Raw genomic sequence first — 26494 nt, 5'->3', positions numbered from 1 at the left:
GGTGCTCAAATATTGAAGTATGATTAACTGAAAAGTTACAATTAACGTAACACCATAAAAAACATCATTGTCACTTGTAAAGAGCAGTGAAATTATTCCATCAACAATATTATGTATTTTAAAAATGCGGTGTTTGTCATAATTTCATACTTATGTTTATAAGTTTACATAATATCTTTTAATACATATCTTTATTTACCTTCAATTTTTTTTTTTAAATTTAATAAAATTGGTTATTCAGTATATTATAGTATTATGGTGATATTACTATTAAAAGGTTATAACCTTTATATCTATATTGAAATTTTTTCTATTTCATAAAATTCTTTTAACTTATATATCTGATTATGAAATGAACACTGTATGATAACATCAAAAAAAAAAGACAGTATTTTCTAAGACTAGTAAATTTTTCAGGTGGTGTATCTAGATACTGATGTTAGTTTTTCCAATATATTTTTGTTTTACAAGAAGTAATCAATTGAAAGTAAAATATAAGTCTTGTCTTGCTTGGAGTGTTTCACACGAATGGTCATCTTGGTTTTATTGACGATTAACTGCATAATGGCGTTGGTTATCAAATGCTTATGACTGGGGTCAGACAAGTACTCTTCTACGGTCAATTCTTTTGATACCAAGGTTTTAATAAAATTTTTGGCAACGTCGTTGTAGCAACACACTCCCAACGCTCGATCATCATCAGGACCATATAGAAAGTTCATTTTGAAAAAGTATGTGATAACAACAGTTTTATCACAAGTGTGACACTTGTACGGTCCGCCCAAACCGCATTCGGTTGACGAGACCAATAAAGACATTGACTTGAACGTAGTGCACTCAACACAGTATCCAGCCACAAGTTGAGTGAAGTCGGAATCATCAAGCATAAATGGTTCGAAGAACACTAATCGGCATGGTTCCACAATTTCACAGTCTTGTTTCTCTTGTTCCTCGATCATGGTGGTAGGTGTAGGCACGGGGCTTCTTTGAAAATCGGAAAATCTGAGTATCACCGGAGATCTAAGACTTTGATCATTGCTATCCTCATTGTTGGAAATCACAACGGGTGAAGAAGAGTCATCGCTGACTAACACGGTGGAACACATGCTGTCGTCCGATATCAGTATCGGTGAGTCGTTCAACAGGTCAATGGAAACAACGGGGCTGTTTATTTCATTAAGGGGTTTTTTTGGGACGACGACAACTGGGACGTCTTTTGACAGTGAGTCGTTCAACACATTATTGTGGTCGCTCAACAAGTCAATGGACTCAATAGTAGAGTTTATTTCGTTAACAGAGTCTTTTGACGGTGAGTCAATGGAACAAATGGAGTTATTCTCTTCGTTAACTGGATCTTTCAAAACGATAACTGGGTCTTTTGATGGTAAGTCGTTTAACACACTATTGTGGTCGCTCAACAGGTCAAAGGAACTAACAGAGTTGTTCGCATCGTTAACGGGATCTTTAGAGACGACAATTGGGTCTTTTGGCGGACAGCTGTTCGATAACCTATTGTGGTCGCTGAACAGGTCATTGAAATCAAGGGGATTGTTCGCTTCGATAACGACAACGTTTTGGTCTGTTGATATATTTTGTGGTACAGTTTCTGAGTTGGTATCAGGGCTCGAAGAAGAAACGGTAGGCTGGGTTTGGCCGTGTGACTGTCGGTTCTTTGACTTGTTTACAAAACTAATGAGATCGTCATCGGACGACGACTTAGGCCAAGAGTCGTCAGACGAAGAATCCGACGAAGTGTCATCGAACCATGGTAATTTTGACCCAGCGGACGATGTGGTCGGCTTGTCTTCGGCGGGGGGCGGCGAATCGGCTATTAAACGTTGAACGTACGCCGCGGATAGACGCTTTGTTTTGGAAGCCGTCCGGTCCGATCGCGCGTTCACTGTGATGCCCAAACGGTTATACTTGGGCACTGGTGGTCGGAGGTCGTCGGGTATCTGGAAATGCGGCTTGGTGGCCGGCGGTCTAAGAGAATTGACGGTGCGCGTCTCGATCGGGTCGGCACTCAGGTTTTCGCTCTTGCCCTTTACGCACAATGAAAATACCCTCTCGCCGTCTTTCGTACCACAGTGCTTGACCTTGACGCAGGTCAACTGCACCCGGACATCTTTTTTGAGCTCAACGAATTGGGGGCACGGTGACTGCACGAGCACGTCTATCCGGTTCGAGCCGCGGTCGTACTGTCGCACGGGTACCGTGTCGCGATCGTCCGCGTGGCTGTCGCGTTGCAGCACCCTCCAAAATTCGCGGACATTATGCGGGTACCGGCGAACGTTCACTTTGGTCGTGTCGTGGCACTGCAACTGCAACAGCATGAGGTCCTCGTCGACAAATCTGACAGTGGACAAGACGTGCCCGTACAGCGAATACCGTCCCGCTCTTGTGATTTTGGCGAGGTTCTTCTCGACCAACGACGGCGAATGATTTTTCGGCAAGCTGTTGATGAACAGGAACACCGACGACTTGCGTTCGGCTTGGACCGTTATGATCGGGATGGGTTTCCGCGCCTGTATTGGTTTGCAGATACGACCGTTGAACACTACAATTCTGTCTTGGTCGCGAAGACGGCCCATGGCGATATCCAGGCCTTCTCCTTTTTTATTTTTCACGTCCACGAACATCATATAACAATCGTTGCTGCCCAACGTTTTGTACCCGTCGTTTGTCATCTCCAATTTGGTCGCCATCGTCTCCAACAATACGTGGCCTATTCCATTGGCATTACACTTGTTTGATTTTTTCTTAATGTCTTTGACTTTTATCATGAAAATTGTTTTCGATCGGCCGAACGAATGTTCCAGTAATTTTTGTAAAATGTCGTCTTTATTTTCGAATTTAAATGATTTAAATATCACAGACATTTTTTTCTGCAAAAAAAAAAAAAATAAAGTTAGGAATTTGACCACGATTTTTGATAAAAAAATATTTGTTCTAAGTAATATTGAAACATTAGTTTTACTAAATACTTCAAAATAACTATATGGGATAAAATCATTGTATATAAGTACAGTTAACATTTGAGTATTACGGCAACGTTACTTAAACTTAACATTAACGTTTGATTAAAGTTAAGCAGCAGCGAGTTAACCACTACTGCCTAAATTAAACTATTCTGCTTTTTTGGGTGTTATTTGTTTTTTAATTTTTAGTTTATTTAAGTTTGATGCACACTAGGTTGGATCGGATAGGAATAGAATTTCTAACGTCGGAACGCGTCAGAACGAAAACGAATTTTGTCTGGCCGCATCCGACTATTGTCATCTGTAGCTGATGGTGGTAGTTAAAGCGCATTTTTATTGATAAATATTATATAATGAGTGATACAAGTAGTGGTTAAGAAGACATGATAATGACACTAGATCTCTTAGCAGATGTCGAAGAAGAAAAAGAAAATTCTGGGGTGAAAAGACAATGGGTTCATGGTATAAATATGGCACGGGAAAACGAAGGAGAATTTCATACGTTATTTCCTCATTTAAAAAATGACGACAAAAAATGTTTTCAATACTTTCATATGAGTTTCGAAAAGTTTCACGAATTGTTAGAGCTTATTAAACCGGCTACACAATAATAAAACAATACCCCTTTCCTGACGTCATACTAGTAGAAGATGTGATTCATAACAATAGTAACTGAATAGTTTTTGTTTGTTTATTTGGACTTGACCACGGCAGGCTCATCAACTATTATTATAAGTTTAAGATAAAATTATTAGGAATTCCTAAATTTTAGTCTGCAAGTAATTGCGTGGTATAAAGTAGTGTCATTGTTCATACAATTTATATTAGCGTTTAGGATCCCATCAGGTAAAATTATTATTAGCATGCCCTAATTCTTTGAATTATAAGAAAGGATTGGTACATTAAAAAAATTTGTCTAATTCATATATGATTAAAAAAAAAAACTGTGGTTAGTTATTCAACTTTAATTTAGCACAAGAGTTTATATAAGTTACATATTCATAGAGGATTGTAATTTCATAAAGATAGAGTTTCACATGGTAAATAGATTTAATTTGTTCCAGAAAGAATAACTAGGTCAAAATAATTGATTTTTATCTTCTTTTTTTTTTTAATGCATACAACTACCCTTTTTATTTTGGAACATTTTTTTGTTTTGTTGCCTGGAACATTATTCAGACCCTTGGTTTAAATATGTATAATAATTAAAAAATAATAATTTACAATAATATACTTGTAAGTTTAAATATATTTTATATTTAGTTCCTTAAAATTTGTATAAACTCGGTTAATTCATTACAATATAATAAAAACATACATGAAATTAAAATACATACTCATTGATATTACTTAATAGTTAATAAACATTTAACTTAAATTATTTAAATGTTTAGTATATTATCAAACACATTCTGCTGCTTTTAGTTTTAAATAATTTTAATTATATTTAACATTGTTAAAGTTAAACACTGTTTTAATACTTGGAAGTTAGATAAGTATCAAATTATAAGGCATAAGTAAACAATTGGAATAATTATATCCATAAGTTTGATCTAAAGTATTGTGAATTAGAATTATTTTAGATTTGCTAAACTCGCTAAGATACAGTTTTCTTTTATATTTATCATAAACAGAAACATTTTGTTTTTTAGAGAGTACTATATTTTGTATAATATTTTTTTTTAAAAATGATTATTTTCTACAATACAAATTAGCAATAGTTCAAGTTGAAATGAGTACTATATTTATCTATAGCGTACCTAGGATTTTACCACGGGGGAGGCGGGGATATACAGATTTTAACAGCCATGCTTATTCAATCTAAACATTTATTCATATTATTATATACATATTGCATGTCAACAAAAAATTGGATTTTTAACTACAAGACAAAGTCTAATTTTCTTGAGTACAGTGAAAGAATATTGAGTACTTCATCAGGTGTCTGTTATATTTTTGTGAGCTGATAGGGCCCCAGGTAGGATATAACTTCTATTACCCTCCCCCCCCATAAATACGCAAATGATGTACATCGAAAATCTGGTTCTCATTAGTTGATAAGCATGTATATGATATCTTGTCTCTATAAATTTTAAATTAAACCATTTTAGTATTTGTTAAGCCATCGCAATGTTTTCTAGAAAGCTTGCTCTGTATACCGTAATGTACCTCATTAGCTCTTACCTAAATTTTCTTTTGTGTGACGTCGCAACAAAGGGCCTAAAGAAAATATATTATGGCTTATGTCTCAAAGTAAAAAAATGTAACAAACAAAACTTACATTTTCCAAGTCGGACATATGTTTCATTCGGTCCATATTTCAAGTATATAATTGGCTCATAATGATCAGTGTTAAAAGATTTTAAGTTGTGTCAAAAATATTTTGTTTAAAATTTCAAATTGTATATTATACATTTATTAGGTGATGTTAATTTTTTGCAATTTTTAACTGTAATTTTGTTTTCCTTAAAATTTTATCACTGTAATATTTGATATATTTGAAGAGCGAATTTGTCAATCGTTCTAAGTGCCATAGTATAAAAATTGAACTTTATAATTTGATTTCACGCGTTACAGGAAACAATTTTGTAAATTTGTCAAGTGAGGAATAGTTGTTTATAAAAAAACAATCATATTTAACACTTATGAATATGTTAAAGTGTTTCCTGTGAAAAATAAATTACAAATCAATTTATAAGTTAAATTTTTATACTTTGGAACGTTTGACAAGTTCACTCTACATTTAGCAATCATTTTTTGTCAACCAATATAATTTTTATTATTCTAAAAGCTTCGCTGTAATTATGACTAATAATTTTAAATTATAGGTATATTAAGGGTATTTTATTAAAGAAAAACATTTAATCACCTAGCGTAATTAAAAAAAAAACCAGTAGTATCGTCAGTTAGATTGATACTTTGTGAGAATAACTACGTATGAAAATGGCAATATTACTATCAATAAAAATCTTTGAAACCAGCACAGTATAAACAGAATATTCAGCTTTATATAAAGCCATCTTATTTCAAATTTAGCATGTACATTGTGGTAGTCACAATAATAAAATGAAATTTGTTTGAGGGGTGGGATTACACTAAATCATAAATACACGGTATTACGATTAACTATGTGTATGTTTACAATACCACTGTCTTAACATAGGTAAGTGAAATATTATTTAATATTTTTTTGTTTTGTAAGAATAAAAGTACTATCTAGCGCATTATAACATTTAATAAAGCAACATTTTTGTCATATTCCCAGGATCAATACCAGTTTTAATTAGTATTGTTATTGGTACCAAGTTTCAAATTATTAACGAGCAAGATATCAGATAATGCGTTTTATACTCTTTAGGGATTGTTGCATTAAAGTTCATAAAAAGTTTAATATATAATTATATGTTAAGTGGCCAGTGATTGGCCATTAAATTTATTAATTTTTTCATGCATCAGCATATACTTTTTCAAATTTATAAATAGGTAATTTAAATTTTAGCTTGAGTAACAGTTACATACTTACGATATTTTACTGATATATACTCGTTTACATTTGTGCATCGATGCCATTTCATAGAGAAAAAAAAACGTTTATTGAATAGTATAACACAATCATTCATTCACATTTTGTTAAAGTAAAAAATTAAAAAACATGCACACAAAAAAACAACACTAATAATATATCTATGAGTCTCTACTGTAGAGTCAAGGGGTGTTCCATGTTTACGTTTCATTAATGGCATAGACCAATATACATAAATATTCTTTCAATAATTACTCCAAATCAACCGAGTTATTAATTATTATTGTTGTCAACCACCGTTTTGAAGCTTCAAGCTTTGTCAACTGATAACCGTATATTTTACTGATAACGGACAATGTCGACCATAGCTGATAACAAAATAATGGATGGCCATGCAAAACATATATTAGCACAACAATGGGGAAGAGAGCTGAGAGAAAGACAGTCTCTATCTGTCAAGGTATTATTTTTGGGTATATCTGTATGACGTTGTGACTGCAGAATAGATTAAACTATAACTTTATAGTCTATTCTGTGTTGTGATCACGGCTATTGATAAATGGTTGCATAACGAGCTATGAAAAAGCGGCCGCAAGAGTTCTTATCTCACGATATGAAAAAAGTGAGAGACTGTAGCGCTTCTCGTGAGCAAATCGTAGAACTTATTATTTTTCACTGACGATCCTTGTAATATTCAGTCGCGTTTATGATAACAGCCAGGTTGTCAGCACTGATATCACATTATTTTCAGGCATATACCACGATTTTAGGTAGTCTCATATTTAATTAAAATCTATAATTCAATTATCTCAAATCATAGCATAAACCACGATGTAGATCTTCTCTACATCGTGCCTATAAAGAAATGGACTACTCTTCCCGCATATATAAGCAGCGGGGGTCAATATCGTTAAAAAGAGATAGGTACGTTTGTTAGAAATCTCATGGAATAAAAATTGAAGCTATGGAATAATAAAATTATGTATGTATATATGCCAACTAATACACATATATGGAAATAAATAACATTTATTTATTATTGTGTTCATTAAAGTTGTAAAGTATTTAAGTAATTTCATTTTTTGTTGGGTATCAAGTACTTTCGTATGATGTATTCACGATATATTGTTTTAAATAGATACTTAGATATTATAATATATTGGATAAAATGACAAATGCGAATATTATTAAATGCCTACTTAAAAAATAAATCTTATATATTTATTAGTTATTAGGGTGGATAAAAAAAACAAATTTTATTTTAACTTCGATGCGGAGCAGCGATTCTTTTTTTCTGTTCTTCTCTTGACAATGTTATGTTACTTGGGGTAAAAAGGTAAAGAGGTATTCCTCTATTTTTTCAAATTTTTAACAATACTTTGAGGCTGCGAGCATCAGTTTTCCAAAAAAAATGTTTGTTTTAAACATAATGTGTTCATTTTATAAAAAACCATCAGTAGAAAAAGAGGAAAAACTAGTATTTTTTTTATTACAAAAAAACTATTATTGAATTTAATTTATAAATTTTACATAAAAAGTAAAATGTATTAAGAAGAATGTATGAAGAAATGTTTAAATTCACCCTTAAAGTACCCTAAAATATTTTGTTTAAGGGTTGAAAATATTTTTAACTTATTTTTTAATTAATTGAGAAGAAATCTGATATACTCACACAAAACTTTATTCCTACAATATATTATTAAAAATAAACAATATTTTATATGTTTTTTTTGCAATATGGTTGCCCAGTGGTCAGCAACACATTAAGTAAACCTAGTTCTTATACAAATATATTACATTTTATATAATATTTAATTAATTTTATCGTGTTTTGATAATTTGTTTGAAAAGTGTTTTCAACGTGTTTTTGTAGCGAATTATTACTGTTTAACATAGCGATCGTTTCAGAAGGTTTATTGTAAGTACATAAACTTCATAAAGAGTCTACAAAGTTTTTTCAAGTATTATCTGTACATTATCTGGTGATACATACTGACTATTTAGATTTTTTAAAGTTTAAGTTCTTTCGCTGTGTCAAGTCTGTCATCCTAAAATTATAACAGCATAATTATTTTTTAGCTAAAAACATCAAGTAAATAGTTGCAAGTACAATATGTATCTACAAGAGTTGAATATTGCATTCACTGCATAATATTTTAACATCAAACAATTGTTGTTTTAACTTAAAAAATTAAATTAAAAAACATGCTCTGTTAAAAACTAAAAAACTCTTTTATTTTGTTTAACATTTCATAGTTATTTACACATTTTTTTTTTATAAATTCGAGAAATTTGAAAATTTAGACATTAACTTTAAGTTATAAAATCGTAGGCAATGTCGTTTTTGACAAAAAATATACCGTAAAAAACCCTGTCTTAAGTTAACAAAAATAAAGAAATACTATTTGAATAAATACATCGAAATCTATAAAAAAAACCTAATTAATAAAATATTATACTATAATACATTTTAACAGATAGTTTTACAATATAATATTAAAATAATTAGAAACAAATAACAATGTTAGTCGATACGCGTATAGTTAACGATAAAAAATATATAAATATAAAATGTTTTTTTATCAGAACACATGGCCTATCATAAGGTATGATAAAAATATATTTTAATTACAAATATTCGATTGTGTGCATGTAAAAAAAAGATCACATTTTATCGTTTTATATTATGCTCTTGGTCTATGCACAAGCACTTTCTGCACTGTTGGAGCATTTTTGTAGATGTTTGCAATGGTATCAGCAATTAACTGCGTGCAATTCTAAAAAAATAAGTATAAATTTGTATATATAATAATAATATTGTATGATAACTAACATAAACAAAGTAATTAACATTATCAAATGTTTTTTTAGTTACATTATCATTTATATATATATATATAAAAAAAAAAATAGATATTGAAGTTAAAAATAGTTTAAAAGAATTGAAATATGATCATATAACTCTTAAATATTATAATCATTAATATTAGATATTGTAAAAACAAAACGATTTAATTTTTTAAATTAACTATTAAACTTATTTTCGGTAATATAAGCTTAAGCGTGAAAATAGAAAAAAATAATTAATTAACTTAAGTCTAAACAATTTTTTTTTTAGCATTAGTAATTAGTTTAAATGTGCTATTAATATTTAATGAAAATATAATTTAACTCAGAAATAGCAAAAATCATACAGAGCATAATATTAGCTAGCCGAGTACAGCGCAAAACAAAAAGCCAAGCATTAATATTTGTTGAACATAAATTTGGTGGTAAATATTATAAATAACATTTTAAATGTAAAATATGTTAAATGATCTCCGGCTGTATCAGGTTTAGACAATAAAATCTCTTAACTAATTTTTAAATACTATTATTTTATTTAAAATAATTGTTATAAAATATATTGATATTGATTTAATAAAATGTGATCTGTATTTTAGATTAAGAAATACACACAAATAAAACCAGAAATTAGCCCCATTAATTTGTATTTATTCCGAAACAGCTTATCCACTTTCTACATCATCATCATTCATAAATCAAAATATTTAAAATGAAGTGCTAATCGAATATTTTATTTCTACCGTAGACCGCACAACTTATTTAATAAATAATAACTATACAAAGAGATAAGTAGAGTTCATCGACTTAATACTGTGTTTACTGAATGTAAAATTAGTTTTTTTTTTTAACATCCATCTGTACTACTTTATTTTTGTTTATATATTTCATAATATCAATTGACAACGCACGTGTAGTTACGCGCATTTTTTTTTTTTAAGGAGTTTGTGAATATTTAGCATGCATATGACAAACGACATGCAATAAATATTGCAATCATTCACAAGATGATTGAAACAAAATGGACTTTAAGCAATTTGTTATGTAGTATACTATATGCGTTTGTATATTTTATTGATTGCGGACGTTGCGAATACCGTTTTTTATGTTAAAACAATAGAATTACTTGCAACGAGAAAAGTCAAGAAAAAACAGATTAAAAATAAAAATAAAAAATAACCGAATTTATCATAACCGAACCCGAACACGTCTACAAATTCAACTTACTTAGACATCGTAACAGATCCGTCAACGCTCAGAACTTGGATATCATACCTTAGAATTTAGGTACTCGTCGTATGTAAGTGATCTATCGTTCCACAAAATCAGGTCAAAGCGACTCGGCAAACGACGAATAAAATTATCAAATAGAAAACAGTCATTAGATTAACGAGAATGTTGTCAAAAATTAGTGTAAGAAGTTTAAAAGTTTTAAAATGTAAAAAAATATACTAAATTCATACGGCTCTGTCCGCTCGCAGTATTCCTAGGTTTATTGCTTTTTTCATTTTACTACAGTAAAAGAGACGATTTACTAGCTGAAAAATTGTATATTATATAAAAACGGGTTTGGCAGTATTGTATGTCTTTATTGCACAACATCGTATGTATTATAGGTACACCTTTGTAATACAATAGGTACCAAAATTATTATATTAACCGAAAACTAAAAAAAATGTCCACATACTCTATACACGGACAGACATAGAATCATGGATATGTTTTTGGTGTCAGATGTAACCAAATCATACTTGTTTGAATTTCATAAATATCTTCTCCTTCCTACTTGTACTTATCGCGATTTTGTTTAATAATGAACTGATAGTAACCCCCCCCCCCAAATACCCGATAATAACCCCACAATAACCACGTAATAACCTCAATTGAACCGTGACCTAACCTAACACGCCGAACTAGGCCATTGAGCTACTTAACGCTTTTTGTCCACGCAAATTTTTGTTTGTACCCAGCCATAAAACAAATCCATTTTAATTAGGAATTGAAACAATTTACAACACGAAGGAAAGCTCTACTTGAAGTGCTCGAGTGCAACGTAAACTGAAGTAAGCGGATTTGTTAAGACAATAGTCATATGATCTCTTTGTAAAAAAACAGTTATTGGATTAATATTTATTATTTTATTAAATAACCTACTAAATATCGTATTGTTATGTCATTGTGTCAAGTAAAAAAAAATAATTTTAGCTAAACATACCGAATACAAACTCGCAACGTGTTGTTTTATATAAAGCGTGAATAACTTTTGTACTTATACATATGTTTTAATATGCGCATTGTGCTGATAGACGTATTTTGATAATTTTGTTTTACGGTGCAATGTATCAATACATCCATTATATACAAAATCTACATATTAAGTCATTGTGTCGGACTCAATGAGATTTATTAAATTGCATTATAAATTACAAAATACATAATATGATTAAAACAGTACATAAGGCGTTTAAAAAACAAGATTAAATTAGTGTATGAAAAAAAAAATACAGTTCATGTTACAAAAAACAATAACAAAAATAAACTGAACACAATTTGTTAGTAATTTGATATTGTTAAACAGTTTAAAAAAAACAATCGATGACTAGTAAATCTGCGTTAAATTATTTTAACAATAATGTTTTCGACATATCAAGGAGAATATTTTGTTAAGATGAATTTGGAATATAGTAGGGGTGATTTTTCGTTAGTCTTATCATCAAGGATTTTCTTACCTCCATTCTCTAATAATTCCGACGACAGATTTTGTTCCGGTTCTTCGAGAACATTCCCTTCCTTGTCTCTGATTTTTGAAGGTACACATCGGATGGCGGACAAGAATGCGCCGCCAATGAGAGGCGGCACTCCGGCTAACAAAAACGCTCCATTGTAGGTTTTGTACTTGTCGTACATCAAACCTGATTTCGGAAGCAGAAATTAGCATCGGACAAGTAAATGTTAAAGTTATTATCGTTTGTCCAAAATATTTTACCGGCAATCGGAGGTCCCACCGTCAACGGCACGGAACACAACCCGAGGATACAACCAATGGCCTGGGCAGCGCCTTTCTGCCCGCAAAGGTCAAAAGCTATAGGTCCTATGACGCTTACAAAACACCCGTCGGCCAAACCCATCATTAGAGTGATCAAAATTAATATGGTAAAATTCGGCACTATGATTATGCACATTGTCATAAGACCTATAAGCCATAAAGAAACCTGAGAAAATAAAACACAAATAGTTTTGATATAGTATAGGTGTACCTACTTAATTGCAGGGTCAATTCTAGTTCATTTTGACAGATCTCCCACATGGGAGTCCTATACGGTATGAATCACAAAAACTAGATCAAATGAGTAAACTGCAATATCATGATTAGAAAACACGAACTAGTAACTTGGCGCGTACAACTTTTTATATTAAGCATGTAAGTTACTTAACGAATTAATTTTGATTAGAACTTATTTGTGTTCTATAAAACAAGTAAATAATTTAACGCGTGATAGTGATCTTTACAACAACAACAAAAATTCAAAGTATCTACACTACAAGCATTACATGTATATTATGCATATGTAATTATATCTTATGACCGAGTAAATGTCAATTTAAGTGTACCTACCTACATTTCTAATTTTCTGATATTTAAAATTTTTTTTTTGCAACTCCAACCCCCCTCCCCCCCCATCCCCACTAAATTCTTATAAACGCTTTGGAGTATTGTTGTAAATAAAATGTCTCGAAAAAGAAAAATTATAAAATTGTTATTCGCTTTCAAAGAAAATTACGTTAGATTACCCTGTATAGGTGAATTTTTTACCTGTTGCATTACTATTCGGTTAGCTCCCTTCAAGTCAGAAATTGGCCCAGCTATTAATCTGCCTAGTCCTGAAGAAATGCCAATACAAGTGACAAGAATTTTTCCGTCGCTCTGCGGGAATTTGTCTTCGACAAATTTCACCTATAAAAAAAACACATTGCCTAATAAATATTTATATATGTTTTGTAAATTATAACTGAATATTTGCATCGACTGGCCAGTTGTAACGACTAACCAGATGAACGTAAGGAACAAAGTATCCGAAAAGTGCAAGAGGAATCATGGTGGCCCATATGACGTATCTGGGATTTTTCCAAATGTTAATATTGACCAATGATCGAAGCTCGTCGGATATGCTCTTGTTCATGTCGGATTTCTCTATTTTGTAAGTCGGTTTGAACGCCATCGAACACACCATCAGTACGGCCGTTAATGCAGCTTCCCACCTAAAATCATTGTCAATAATTGTCATAAAATAAAAATGTTTTGTAGGTGAAAAATATCAATATCAATAGGTGTGAAGAGGTTTTCGCTTCATAGCATCATAGACCTATTGACTCACAGGGTGTGCTATCCATACAAATGGATACATTTGTATACTTTATAAATAGGACAATCAATGTCTAGGAGAAAAATAACTAGAAAGCAAAATAGGAAAACTCCGATTAAACATAAATGTAGGGAATTAAAAAATAGCTTAAATCTATAATGTTCAATGTTTGATTCGTTCAACTACAATCGGACGTTTTCGATTTCTTATACATGGAATCTATGAGCCAATTAGAATTCCTGTAAAGAAATAATTTTGTTTTCATTTTATTAACATGGAGATTTTAATTTTAGCACACATTTCTACAATTAAATTACGAAGTATTACAATTACGATTTGCACTCAATCACGATATGAATTTAAATAATAATATATTTATAATTATGTATATATTATATTATAATGTCTAAATAAAATCGTTGACCTTTTTAACACCAATCATTGGGTTTAATTGCGAGTAATTTGTATTTAATAGTTTAGCGATGAGATTATAAATCCTGCGACTTGATCTCTTAAAAATCTATGATGTATTACACAAGGACGAGCAGCTCCACGCCGAAGTTAATACTGATAAACATTTGAATACCATTTATGCAGTCTGATAAAGAACACAAAGTCCTTATATATGTATTACCATTAGACAATCAGAAAAGAGGAGTTTAGACGCGGTATGGTTCTGTTTTGTAAATCTAATGTGCTTAACAAACAAAAAATGCTTGTTATATTTTTGCATTTTTAGTGTGGAATTAAAAAAAGTGGATAATAAATGTTACTTAATAATTGAATAGACTGTTTTAGTGATTTCACGTCCATTGACCATATTAACATATTAAATGAGTCCAACGGTCGTTCAATTCAATTGACTTTCTAAAAGACTTTTAAAGAGCGAATATATGTATATAAATATTATTATTATATACATTTGAAACAGTACATTTTAATCAATTTTAATCATAGTAGTATAATGTTTGTATTTCAATTACTGCAGAAGAGTTGTTATATAGGTACTTAAAATATACAATGGGCTACTTACCGCAGACAATTGTCCAAACCGAAATTGACCAGGAGTGAATCCACGAAATAAGGAATGAGCATGGTGAAACACGAACTACCAGCAGTTACTATGCCGTTAACAAGTCCTAAATATGTTTTGAAATAATGGCCTAAGATAGCCAACGACGGCGTGTATGCTAAGGATGCACCAATACCATACAACAGCCCGTATGTAACATATAATACTTCGACCTAAAGAACAACATAGTCTTTTAGTTAAATCGATTAAATGTATACCTACAACAGATACGTAAAAGTATAAGTATTATTTGAAAAAGATAACAGTAATGTGAACGTAATAGTTAGCATGTTAAGTGTTTCGCATACATGCCAAAATACTAAAACTGAGATAATAATGATCACACAAATATTTTTTTTTGTATCACAAAAACGTCTAAAAATGAAGTAAGACTAAGATTTTTAATAATCACACTCTAACACAGTTGATGTATCCTTTGTTTTTTTAGGACGATTTGAGAGGTTTAAAAATGATATAACAGGCGTTTTATCTAATATAATGTTTTAAATTGTATATTCAATTGTTACCCAATAACATAAAAAAACAGCAAATTGGGGTTGAGGGATGGATAGTAAGGTCGAAGAATATTGGAAACGAAGAAGTTAAAAGTCTTCAGCAATTATTATAACTAAATGTGATCCAACTACTTTCAAATAAACGTTTTGATGTGAATATGTGAAAAACTATTCACTATAAATATAAATAATGTAATGTAAAATAAATCGTGTTATTTGTTTTGTTCAGTTTTTCTTGATAAAAAAATGTGTCACTGCCTTTTTAAATGGTAGGTAAAATACATGTATTTAATTAACTTTTCACTTGAGAATAATTTACTAAAACAATTATTAACTATTTAAGTTATCCCTCATCGGTAATCAGAAGATGACTAAGTGTGAAATTAGCCATATTTATAAATAAAAAATTAATATTATACATGTATCTAGTACAGAAAATTATTTAAAACTTTTAATCTTAGAACCAAGTATCAAACTAATTGTTATTGAATAATAACAATAATCATCTAAATATATCTTTATGTTGTTATTTCATAATATGATATTATTAAAAAACAACATAAATATTTATTATTTTTATAATACACAAATATTTTATCACTAAAACCTCGATAAATACATTTTTAGGCATGTTTGTTAAACAAAATAATTATGGCTAGAGTTTTTAATTTATATCCCTTGTATGTTTGCCTTTCTCTTATACATAAATCAGTAGTTTTATAAAAGTACTCTGCGGTAACTGTTTGGACCTTAAAATAAAAAAAAGATACTAAAACCGTAATGAAATTCGAAAGCTTAAACTCGAAACACCCGTATAACTTGAAAGCCTTTTTAAAATTCAATGTATATAGGTAGAAACCGGACCGATTACATACACTATGAGTGGTCAGCTGTCAGGAAAGCACGGAAATAATGGATTCTAGATTTATACACTACCGAGGGCCGGCAACGTTTCACATTTTCTTTTTTTTTGCGCGCTTAAGATACTTTGCGGTCAATTAATCTATTACGGGAAGATAAAACATTGTTTGTAGTCGCCTATACCTACTAATACTAACATTTTGTATCCTTTACCACAAAAATCAGGTAAAATTTGATTGTGTCTAAGTGTATCTATCGGATGTGCACGAGCTAGTAGAATTAATTAAAAATAATACACAATTTATTTTAAAAAGCCAGTACAGTTGGAACACACAAAACAAAAAATGCTCACTTGGTGTGTGCAAAACGACGATATTAATAAACTGCTAGTGGCGATTATGCCGCCAGTGAATGTGGTCAGTCGTATGCCGATTCGGTCGGTCAGCACACCAGCGATAGGTGACATCAGGAATGTAGTACCCACTGACAGAGATCCCACCAAAGCTAAAAATAAAACAAATAATTTCAATACGTTTTGGTAAATAAAAAATGTACTATGCATTAGGTACATTGTTCGCATGCAAAATGGCACAAACCCGGTTTAAGCTTTCGTAAGTGAAAACCCGTTTTTGGTTTTAAAACGTCATAACAATGACGTTGTGCTTTTGCGATTCGGTTACATTTTGGCAGACGCTTAGGTTAAACTTAGATGTCATTGTGATACGCGAGTTTTAAGGGACAGACAACGTCGGTCAATTATATAATCGTATATGTATAAGAGCACTTTGTTGAACATTTCGGAACCTTTATTGTTAATAAGACGGACCTAATCTAACCAAGGCTCGTTCCTGATTCCTTTGACATTCAAATACGAATTAACAATGAGTATATTCGAATGAAATTTAATTTGTCGTATGCGAGTCTAATCCGTATCGTTTAATAAACTAGAAACGATTTCCCTCCGACAAAATATTGTAATATTTCATAGGACTATGTTTTTGATATTATTATTATCATTATTATTGATGACATTGAGCTTATGATGGATGATGGATTTTAATAAGACGTACAAATTATTTGACGCTTCCATCTATTCTACTTTGGACAACCGTCAACAATGTTTACAGAGACAATAAAAATACATAACGGACAGTAGAGATTAAATTGGTCAGGCCTGTAACGAATTTAAATGAACGCATCACATTAAATTGTTTCAAATCTGAAATCTGTTCAACTAACATAAAAATGTACCAAGTTGGGAAATAATATATTTTGTTTTCATACTAATACTTACATGCTTTAGACGAGGCGTCGCCAACTCCGGCATCTTCCAGTTTCTTTAACAGGTATACATATGTTACTGAATACGAATTGATAAAGCCAAACACCAGTCCGTTGCATATGAAACTAGCTAGGACGACTAGGCACGCGCGAAAACTCCATTCGGATCGAGTTCCACTCAAATCTGATTGTTGCTTCGACATAGTGTTAAAAGGCCACAGCGGTTGTCACGGTGGTTCGGCTGAAATAACAAAATATTATTATAAACAGCATAAATTGTTACCATCGTAAAACACCGTTGGAGAGGTTATTGCTATCAATAATTGAGCCTAAGTTATGTATCCACGTGATCCACACGGATCAATTAATAGATATAATTTAATAAAAAATCAGATTGTTGTGGTAATAATCGAATACCTGTAATCAAAGTTCAAGGTAAGCTGAATGTGGCAGTCTAATGAAAAAATTGAAAAAATTATGAAATTTCAAATAAAATAGCACCCCAACCCTTTTATTATTTCCTTTCCCAATAACTAATTTTCCGAAAGGTATTAAAAGTGAGATTGGCAATTTTAGACTCAAACTAATTAATTATATCAGCGATTTTTACTAACTTAACATAGCTATTTATTTTCATATGTATATATTTTTAACGTGATTTTTATAACTCTTAACAACCTATACTCAAATTTTGACAAACAACTTTATAACTCTGTTCCCACGTCTTGCTAAAATACTAGTTAAAAAAATGAATACACAGCTCAAACATCGTAATAAAAAAAAAATGTATATTTCAATCCGTATGTTTGAAACACTTATGAATATTATCTTATATTCTTTAGGCATATAAGTTTATCTGAAACAATTCACAGTATACTTTGTTTATAAGATAACCGTTTAAGAAAATGATATCTATTCACATTTTTCTTCATAAGTCATTTTACACTTATCAGATTTAATTCAAATAAACTTATTGCAATTTATCACTTAAGATATGTTCAGAACATACTTAGTTACTATAATAAATGTTATTAAGTTAGTTAAATAATAAAATACAATCAGTGAAACGGTTTAAGTATATATTTTATTTATTATTTAATAATAACAATTTTGTTTTTTTCTTATTTCACATTTCTTATGCATTTCCAAATTGCAACTTATACTCACTGCAATTAAACTATTTACTAGAACATGTAAGCAAATAGTTCTCAGAAAGCACTTCGACGGGATACAAAAAAAAAATATTAGTTACAATCTCGAGCAAATTAATATGATAGTGATAATATAAACGCAGTACACTAAGTCTCATACTACACATGAACTTCATTAGTAATTAAATGTTATCTTAATCAGTGGTATGCTTTTAAAACTTTAGTTTTTTTTAATATAACTATTCAACAATAATAAAAGTCAGATAAATTAAATAATTTAAATGCGATTTAATAGATACATCTAAGATTTTCCATAGGTAATTTGAATATTTCCCAAATGGTAACATATTATAATAGTAATATATTATTTTTTGAGCATTTCTGAGCAATATGATTTTGTTTGCGATAGGAAGCGTACCACAAGCTACCTAATGAATAATCAAATTATAATATAACTAAGTATTTTGACATTATTCAGATGTATTTCAGACGATTGAATTAATTATTTAACATTGTAATTAATTCATTTTACACGTTTAAATGAATATATTCAAAAATATTACAAATTATGATCCATAATTAAATTTTTTTTTAAATTGGCATAATACTGGGGTCTGGGAATAGGACGTTTTGGCGCCGTCGATTCGGGGCCGACGTTTTTGCGTGTAACCATTTCAGCCATAACAAAAATTAATTAAATAAATCTTGGAATATAATTTAATCAGTATAATTAATGAAACATCTTGATAAGATTCTTATATTTGGTCGTCCACTTAGTCAAAGTCGAATCATTTGCGCCGAAACGTTCTAGATATATACTTTATACTTGCATTTTCGGGAGAGTGCCTATCTTCAGCCAAAACTATTACATTTTTTAAGTAACTAGGCCTGAAGGTCAAACAATTTTTAATCCTATTTTCTTTTTTAATACAGAACTGGCCTCAGAATAAATGTAGAATTGGTAGTTTATTTACGCATGAAAGAAAATTAGAAAATTCTAATTCGTTTTTATACATTGATCACAATTTCGTCAAGATGCTAAATTCGGCTTCAACAAATGAAAATCCCTAAAAAAAATAAATAGATGTCCATTTTGGCTTTAGTTAAGAAAATATTAACTTTGGTAGATTAGGTTATCGCAAATTAATAATATTTGAGTGCTGTGAATATTTTTAAGATTTTTTTTTTTAGTTTGAAAGTTTAGGATGGGATATGGTATATTGTATTAACTAGGATACTATGTGTTATAAATATATTTTAGGACTAAAACATGTTTACTTTAATTGAAAATTAGTGGTTTTTAATTGATATTAATGCAAAGCTACCTATTAGATTATTTATAGAAAACAATATTTTGAAGGGCATCTTGAAGCCATTTTTTCGAAAAACAATTTTTTTTAGAAGTTGCAGGGTTTAAAATTGACAAAAATTGTATTATTTTAAAAATTAATTAATGAATGTCCTATTTGAAATAAAAAAAAGGTGCCCCCAATAATGCTGTTTTCTTTAATTTTAATTATAAGGTTTTTTGCTCTAAAATTGCTCAGTAAGCCGTATTTTTGGATCTAAAAAACTGAGTTTTTATGGAAATTTTTTTTCAAATCACTGTCGCGGATGCTGTGATAGTCCGAAAAATAGTTAAACTACCAAAAAAAATTCTTACTACTCAACTAATAAAAGCACATCACAGTTTAACCTTTAAGTTAAGATTTTGTAAAAAAATGCCTATACTTTACTCCTTAAAATGGGCTTCGTTGACACCCTCTTAAATATAGGTACCTATGTAAACGTTAAAAGAAAATGACTGTGTCACTATTTGCTATGCTAATTGCATAACATATAATAGTTACAACAAAATGAATTTTTTAAATAAACCAATGTTCATTATCTATAGTTCATTATTTTAGATCAGACGACCTGTCATAAAATGAATTACCCTTTTAACAGTGCCAGTTTTTATTTAGTTGGCATTTCCTCAATTTTGTTTTGTTTTTGATTTTGAAGTGATCTTCAAACGCTACACTTATTTTAATGTGCGTTATTCTTATATTTTACTGGAGGGAAAACAGTTTTGGAACAAAGGTATTTTATCCGTGATACTGATTTTCAGGCACCTAACATAAGTTCATAATTAGAAATGTATACACATTTTCTAGACGTCTTTCTTTACATAGCAATATTTGTCTCTACTTATCGCTAACCAATCTTACCACTATCGGACGAATCTCAGTTTAGCAGAAGTACATTAATGTATAAATATTTTAATGATTTTATGTGAATTGATTGTCCAGAACTCTTTTGTAAAATATTAACATTAAGATTCTGTATAATAACAAAATACGTTCACTAATGCCAATTTCAATACCTTATCTTCTACCTATGTTCACTAAATAAGTTACCCAAGTACTTAACAAATAGTTCTATATTTTTGTTGAATAAACTAAATAATTTTTTAATTTATTGTCAATAATGAATAGGTATAATTATTAAATGTGTTAAATATTATACTTTTGAATTGTTAAAACTCAGACACCTGTTTATATTTTAATATACTGTGTAAACATCTTAATGGCTTAATGATTATGTAATAAGTTTATTGTCAAGTATAAGTAATTTGGTTCTTAAGAGTCCTATTGAATATTACGACAAGAATTGTGTACTATCTACTTATCCTCAAATATTTTTGGATTACTGTTTGTTATTTTAGAACTTAAAAACACTTTTAATTTCTAACTGAAATGCTTAATATCTATCAGATAATAAAATATCAAGAAACATGCAAAATTATAGAGTTATGAGTAGATTATGTGTATAATCATATTGGTGCATGTATAATAAATATGCTGTTTATAAACTTAAAAATATATATTAGTACCTTAGATTCAAAAGGGTTAAACACAGATTTTTATGCAAAATGAATTCGACAACTCATAAGTCATGTTATATTATACTATTATTTCCCTGAAAAAGATGTGTAGCAAAAACCAAAATAATAAAAATAAAATAAATGTATTTATTAATTTACGAGTTTCAAAAATGTTGGCACTAGGTTTGTCATAAATTTTTTGAAAATTATTTTCTGAAAGTTATAAAAATCATAATATATATATATAGGTATATATAATATATATATATATATATATATAATATATATATATATATATATATATATATATATATAAATTAACTTGTCTTTCCATTCTATTTTTTTTAAACACATCATATTTTTTTACTTAAAGATAAAATTTATCTTGTCTGTAACTTAGTTTTTTTTTTATTGAACATACATTTTTTTTTATTTTAAGAAAAAATATAAGCTGAATACACATTTTGTCACGTTCTTACAGAGAAGTAATCTCTTTCCTAATTTGACGGTAATGTTAACTTGTTAGTCATTGGTCACGTTTTCAGTATACCCATTACAACAAAATAAAGTTCTTTATTTTTTTTAAACTTCGATGTGGAGTTGAAGATGTGTAGGTTTTAAAATGATATATGTGTACATACTTATTTAAGTTTTGATGCAAATTTGAGTAGATTTTTTAAATTGTGTCTGATAATAGTGTAACTTCTTAGTTTGACCGTTTTCTCCATAAACATTAATTTTCATTAATAAAAAATTGTACGCAATTAATACTTACGTAGATCTTTAATGTTAACTCATTTCTTCTTAGAAAACAGAAAATTAAGTATATACAGTAATGTTGCAAATTTTCAAAATATCAGTTGAAGCTTATTTAGTTTTAAAAAAATAATTGAACTAAGTTGACAATTGTGTAAGTAATTTTTCTTAAATTTAAATTGAAGCTGAAAATCACCTCTTGACAGTGAGTGTATTTTCGTATATAAGTAATATTAAAAAAAAAAGTCTGTGAGCAACTGATTTTGGGAAAATATTAAGGCATTTTATCCGTATGCTCAGGTAATATAAGGGACAATACATTTTTCTAAAGAGAATGTAGTCTCTAGTCTCAGCCCCACATAAGAAAGACATACGTTTATTGATTTAGGAGTTTACACTAACTGATTAATAAGAAGCTGAGTTATTATATTATGTGTATAAAACTTGGAACATAAAATAAGAGCAAGTGTATACAAATTCGTTATAGAAAGTAATTAGCACACTGGACTTGAAGCAGTTCCCGAGATCGGTTAAGTGGTTGCCATAAACTAAACTAACCGTTATAAGTAGTAATTTTTTAATTTTTTTTAAATTAAAATATTTTCTTTATTTACAATCTATACAAAATATGTATAATCAGCAAGTTTGATGACAAAGATACAGTGACAATAATGTATGAATAGGAAGGCTCTCAGCAGTGCCACCTGACCAGAATAAAGTAGTAGTTGATTTTGTTTTTAAGCATCGGCATTGATGGCAGTGTTGGGTTTGTGTACCGAGTTGATATGGTGAACACATAGGGTAGGGATATGTCATGGGCCACCCCTAAAAATACCAGATGGTCACCCATCTTAAAGATGAAAAATGACACGTTTTATTTCAGAGAACAACTTGTGAAACAAAAACGAAAATAACTAAAAAACAACTCAACGTAGGAAGGGGAACCGTGTTGATTTAGTTAAAACACGTGTCAAGCGAACGTATGGCACATACAAACGTGTGGCAAACGTATGTTTGTTCTAAGAGAAAAAAGAAAATTGTTTATTAAAATGTTCTCGCACAGGTGTTAAACTTTGGCAACAATATTAAATAGACATTTAGGTACTTTGAAAACGGTTTCGTAGATAATTGTAGGGAAAGTCCTGAAGACGCAGAATTGTGCTTCGTGTTGACATTTTATACGATTTATTACGTTTGGTTTTATGTCTACTAGTATTGAGTAGGATTATGGTGTACTGGACTGATTATTTTTGTTGGCTATTTTGATAAATAAATTACTCATGTTAAATGAAGGATGCGGCCGAGAGCCACACGCGTTTCTCCAACACTCCCGCATCAAAGACAATTACCTCTGCTATTCAAAACGTTACCGTCCAAAAGAGTCAATAATATTATATTCGAGCTAATTAGAACACACATGGACGAACGGTAGTCACCTGTAATTACTTGATAACAATTTAAATACTACTGCCTATGTAGCCTATGTCAAGATAATATTTTAACATGATTTTTATCAATACACATATTTTAACGCAGATGTATAGGTGTTCAAAAAACACTGACGAAACAGTGAGTGTATCTTTGTGTTTTTCCATTGTTGAACTTGATAATATTGTAATAGTAAAAACACACATTACATTTCAATACCGAATTACTAAGAGGTTTATAATAAAGTCGAACTAATCCTTAAATATCGGCTCAGTAGGCAGTTCATTGAACCTGTACAGAGTACAGACCTTTAAATGTTGTCTGAATGGTAAACGTTATTTAAATGTATTTATTGTATTTTGTATGATTAACCGACCGGCCCGGCATAAGCTTTAAGATTTATTTTAAATTAATTAATTTTTAATAATGCACAGGCTTGCGTCCATAAATGTATAGACCAGGTACATATTACGGTAACATTGAAACATCGACTATAATAATAATGAATGTTAACAATTTTATCATTGGCTAGTTTCATCGTACGATTTATACATAATACAACATAATGCAATTGTTTGTTTGTTAAAATTAATTCCAATATTTTGTTAGTATTTTGTACTCACGTGTCGGCTGTCGCAAGTGGTAAATGTATGTGGATGGTTTTTTTCTTGGAGGCGTTTTGGGCCAAAATGTATAACGGGTAAATGAAATCGAAAAATAAATAAAAAATAAAAACACTTAACTACTCGCGAGCCATCGAATCGACGGCGTTTAATAATTGTTTTTTTTTTAAATTGTTTTCGCGCGGTTCTGATAGCGTGTAAAATCTGTGGTTAGCCCGACATTACCGAAACCGTGTGCCGCCAGTGCCCGACTAACGCAGTAACGCTAGTCGCTAACCGGCGCCCGACACCGGTCGCTTGCCTACCCGCCTGCCTACCTGCCGTTGAACCGCTCGACACTCCACAGTATGCATGTGTATGGTGGTGGTATTGGCACAGCAAGTCTCTACTCTCTTGTGCATTCGGTCTGGCCAGCAGTTCACAAAATGGGAGACGCGACAGGGCTTCAAAAATTCCACCAAGCGGTATAGCCGCCGCACCTTCTCGGTCAATATATTATAGTAAAATACAGTCGATAGGTTTTTTGATTGCACAACACTATCAGTACGTTTACACGATGGTGTTAAATCGATTTAAAATTAAAACGCATTCACGACAGTATGTGTAAACAAACACTTTACGACGGCTAAAAATTTCAAACCGTTTTCAAAATTGAAACGCTCGCGCTATGTGGTTTAAGAAATTAAAAGCGTTTTAAAAACGTATTAATTCAACGATAAATTATTATCAATTGGACATAACGATTACCGGGTAATTCTTTTAGCTCACTACACTACTTTACTTATAAAATAATTGCAATTTTGTACGAGACAATATTAAAAATTGTATCTTTTTTAGTATTTTTTAGAACTTATCAACGTTTGAAACTTAAATGATAACGTATGTATTTTATTAATTTTTTAAATTAAGAATAATTTGCGGGAAATGTTGACTGGTCGATAACCAGTTTCGAATAAATAGTTTTAATTTATTTAAATTTTAAATTTAGGGCAGGAGGTGGTGTGCGGTTGAGAAATGCGCGCAGATAAAAATAACTCTACTCTTCACCCTTCCTCCTGTCCTAAATTTAAAACTTTAATAACTATTTATTCAAAACTGGTTAACGACCAGTTAAAATTTTCAGAAAATCATTCTTAATTTAAAAAGTTAGTAAAATATATTAGTTACCATTAAAGTTTCAAAAGTTGATAAAACTCTAAAAAATACTAAAAAAGATAAAAATTTGAATATTGTCTAAAATGGAAGTATATCACAAACAAAAATGTTTTCAATAATAAAAACTAAATAATTGTAATTATTTTAAGAGAAAACTAGTGTAGGGCGTTAAAAGAATCACCCGGTATAAGACAGATCCCCAAGGATCAAAGCTTGCCAAAGAATTTTATAACACTAGTCGAAAACAATAATTATAAGCTTTGCAATTCTTCTTCCTAGCCGTAAAGGATAAACACCTTCCTCGGAAATATTTGTTCTTCATCGCTTGCTAGGGATAAGGTAAAAAAATAAAACCGTTATTCCAGACATTTAATAGTCTAATAAACATTAAACATAAATAAATTGTATAGATGTGTACCTAAATTAAATGCATTTGTTAAACACGTTATTACACAAATTAAACTTGAACAAAATAATCACTTAACATTTTTTTTAAGAAAAATTTTAAATATATTTTTTAAGATTAAAAGAATTAGACCAGTAAAATGTTAGAAATTCGTTAACTCAGGTTGTGTTGTGGATGCAACATTGATATTTGACATCTATTACAGTGTGGGTAGTTAGATAAGCCTTGTAAAATTCAGCGTTTATTGTAATCAGGTTAAAACCATATCAGTCACTATTTGCGATTACTCTTGTAACGTACCGTTTCGGGCTCTTTGTGTAACAATATCACACATATATTTAACGGTAAAATCAAACGTATACTTATTTAAATGGTACGTGTATTTATACATAATAATAATTAATGCAATTATTCTAATATTTATGACTATGTTTTGAAGTATAAAACTAAAATAATAACAAAAGAATATTATTGTATCGAATTTATAACTGATTTTGCTACTTGCTCATTAAAGACTGACATTTTTGGGTAATTTCTCGAAGTCTAAAACGGGGATCTGCCTTTTATTTCTGATGATTTTCTGAATTTAGAGAATTTAAAAAAAACAGAATACGACCGAACGTGCTTAACACTTAGAAATTGGATGGTGCCCTAAATACTCATAAGACATA

The 26494-nt window shown here is 30.2% G+C and overlaps 2 protein-coding genes across 5 annotated transcripts in view; both read right to left on the bottom strand.

Moving 5' to 3' along the window:
- Positions 1–120: 120 nt before the first annotated feature.
- The window catches only part of LOC126838646 (uncharacterized), a 221124-nt gene continuing 194750 nt past the window's right edge, over positions 121–26494 (bottom strand). Inside the window, exons 1-2 of one of the 4 annotated variants that reach the window (XM_050573243.1) lie at positions 6498–6850; positions 121–2885 (exon numbers count right to left, since the gene is read on the bottom strand). In XM_050573243.1, the coding sequence (XP_050429200.1) occupies positions 465–2879 (2415 nt within the window). In that variant the 5' untranslated portion in view covers positions 2880–2885; positions 6498–6850 and the 3' untranslated portion in view covers positions 121–464. Of the gene's footprint in view, positions 2886–5162; positions 5182–6497; positions 6851–26494 lie in introns of those variants that run through there. The other 3 variants (XM_050573242.1, XM_050573245.1, XM_050573244.1) reach the window with 3 other exon arrangements.
- On the bottom strand, positions 9063–24559 carry LOC126838651 (monocarboxylate transporter 10). Its single transcript, XM_050573252.1, has 9 exons — positions 24263–24559; positions 17452–17679; positions 16510–16661; positions 14743–14954; positions 13395–13605; positions 13160–13300; positions 12332–12557; positions 12075–12257; positions 9063–9278 (listed from the first exon to the last, which is right to left on the bottom strand). Exons 2-9 carry the CDS (start codon positions 17639–17641, stop codon positions 9256–9258), a joined length of 1338 nt encoding a protein of 445 aa, XP_050429209.1. The 5' UTR covers positions 17642–17679; positions 24263–24559; the 3' UTR covers positions 9063–9255.

The sequence above is a fragment of the Adelges cooleyi genome, unplaced genomic scaffold (assembly GCF_023614345.1).
Source record: "Adelges cooleyi isolate 19-005CV unplaced genomic scaffold, UGA_ACOO_1.1 ACOO_flye_CR_arks_rails_tigmint_CR_PRNA_30, whole genome shotgun sequence".
Lineage (NCBI taxonomy): Eukaryota > Metazoa > Arthropoda > Insecta > Hemiptera > Adelgidae > Adelges > Adelges cooleyi.
This window is presented reverse-complemented; position numbering and strand designations above follow the sequence as displayed.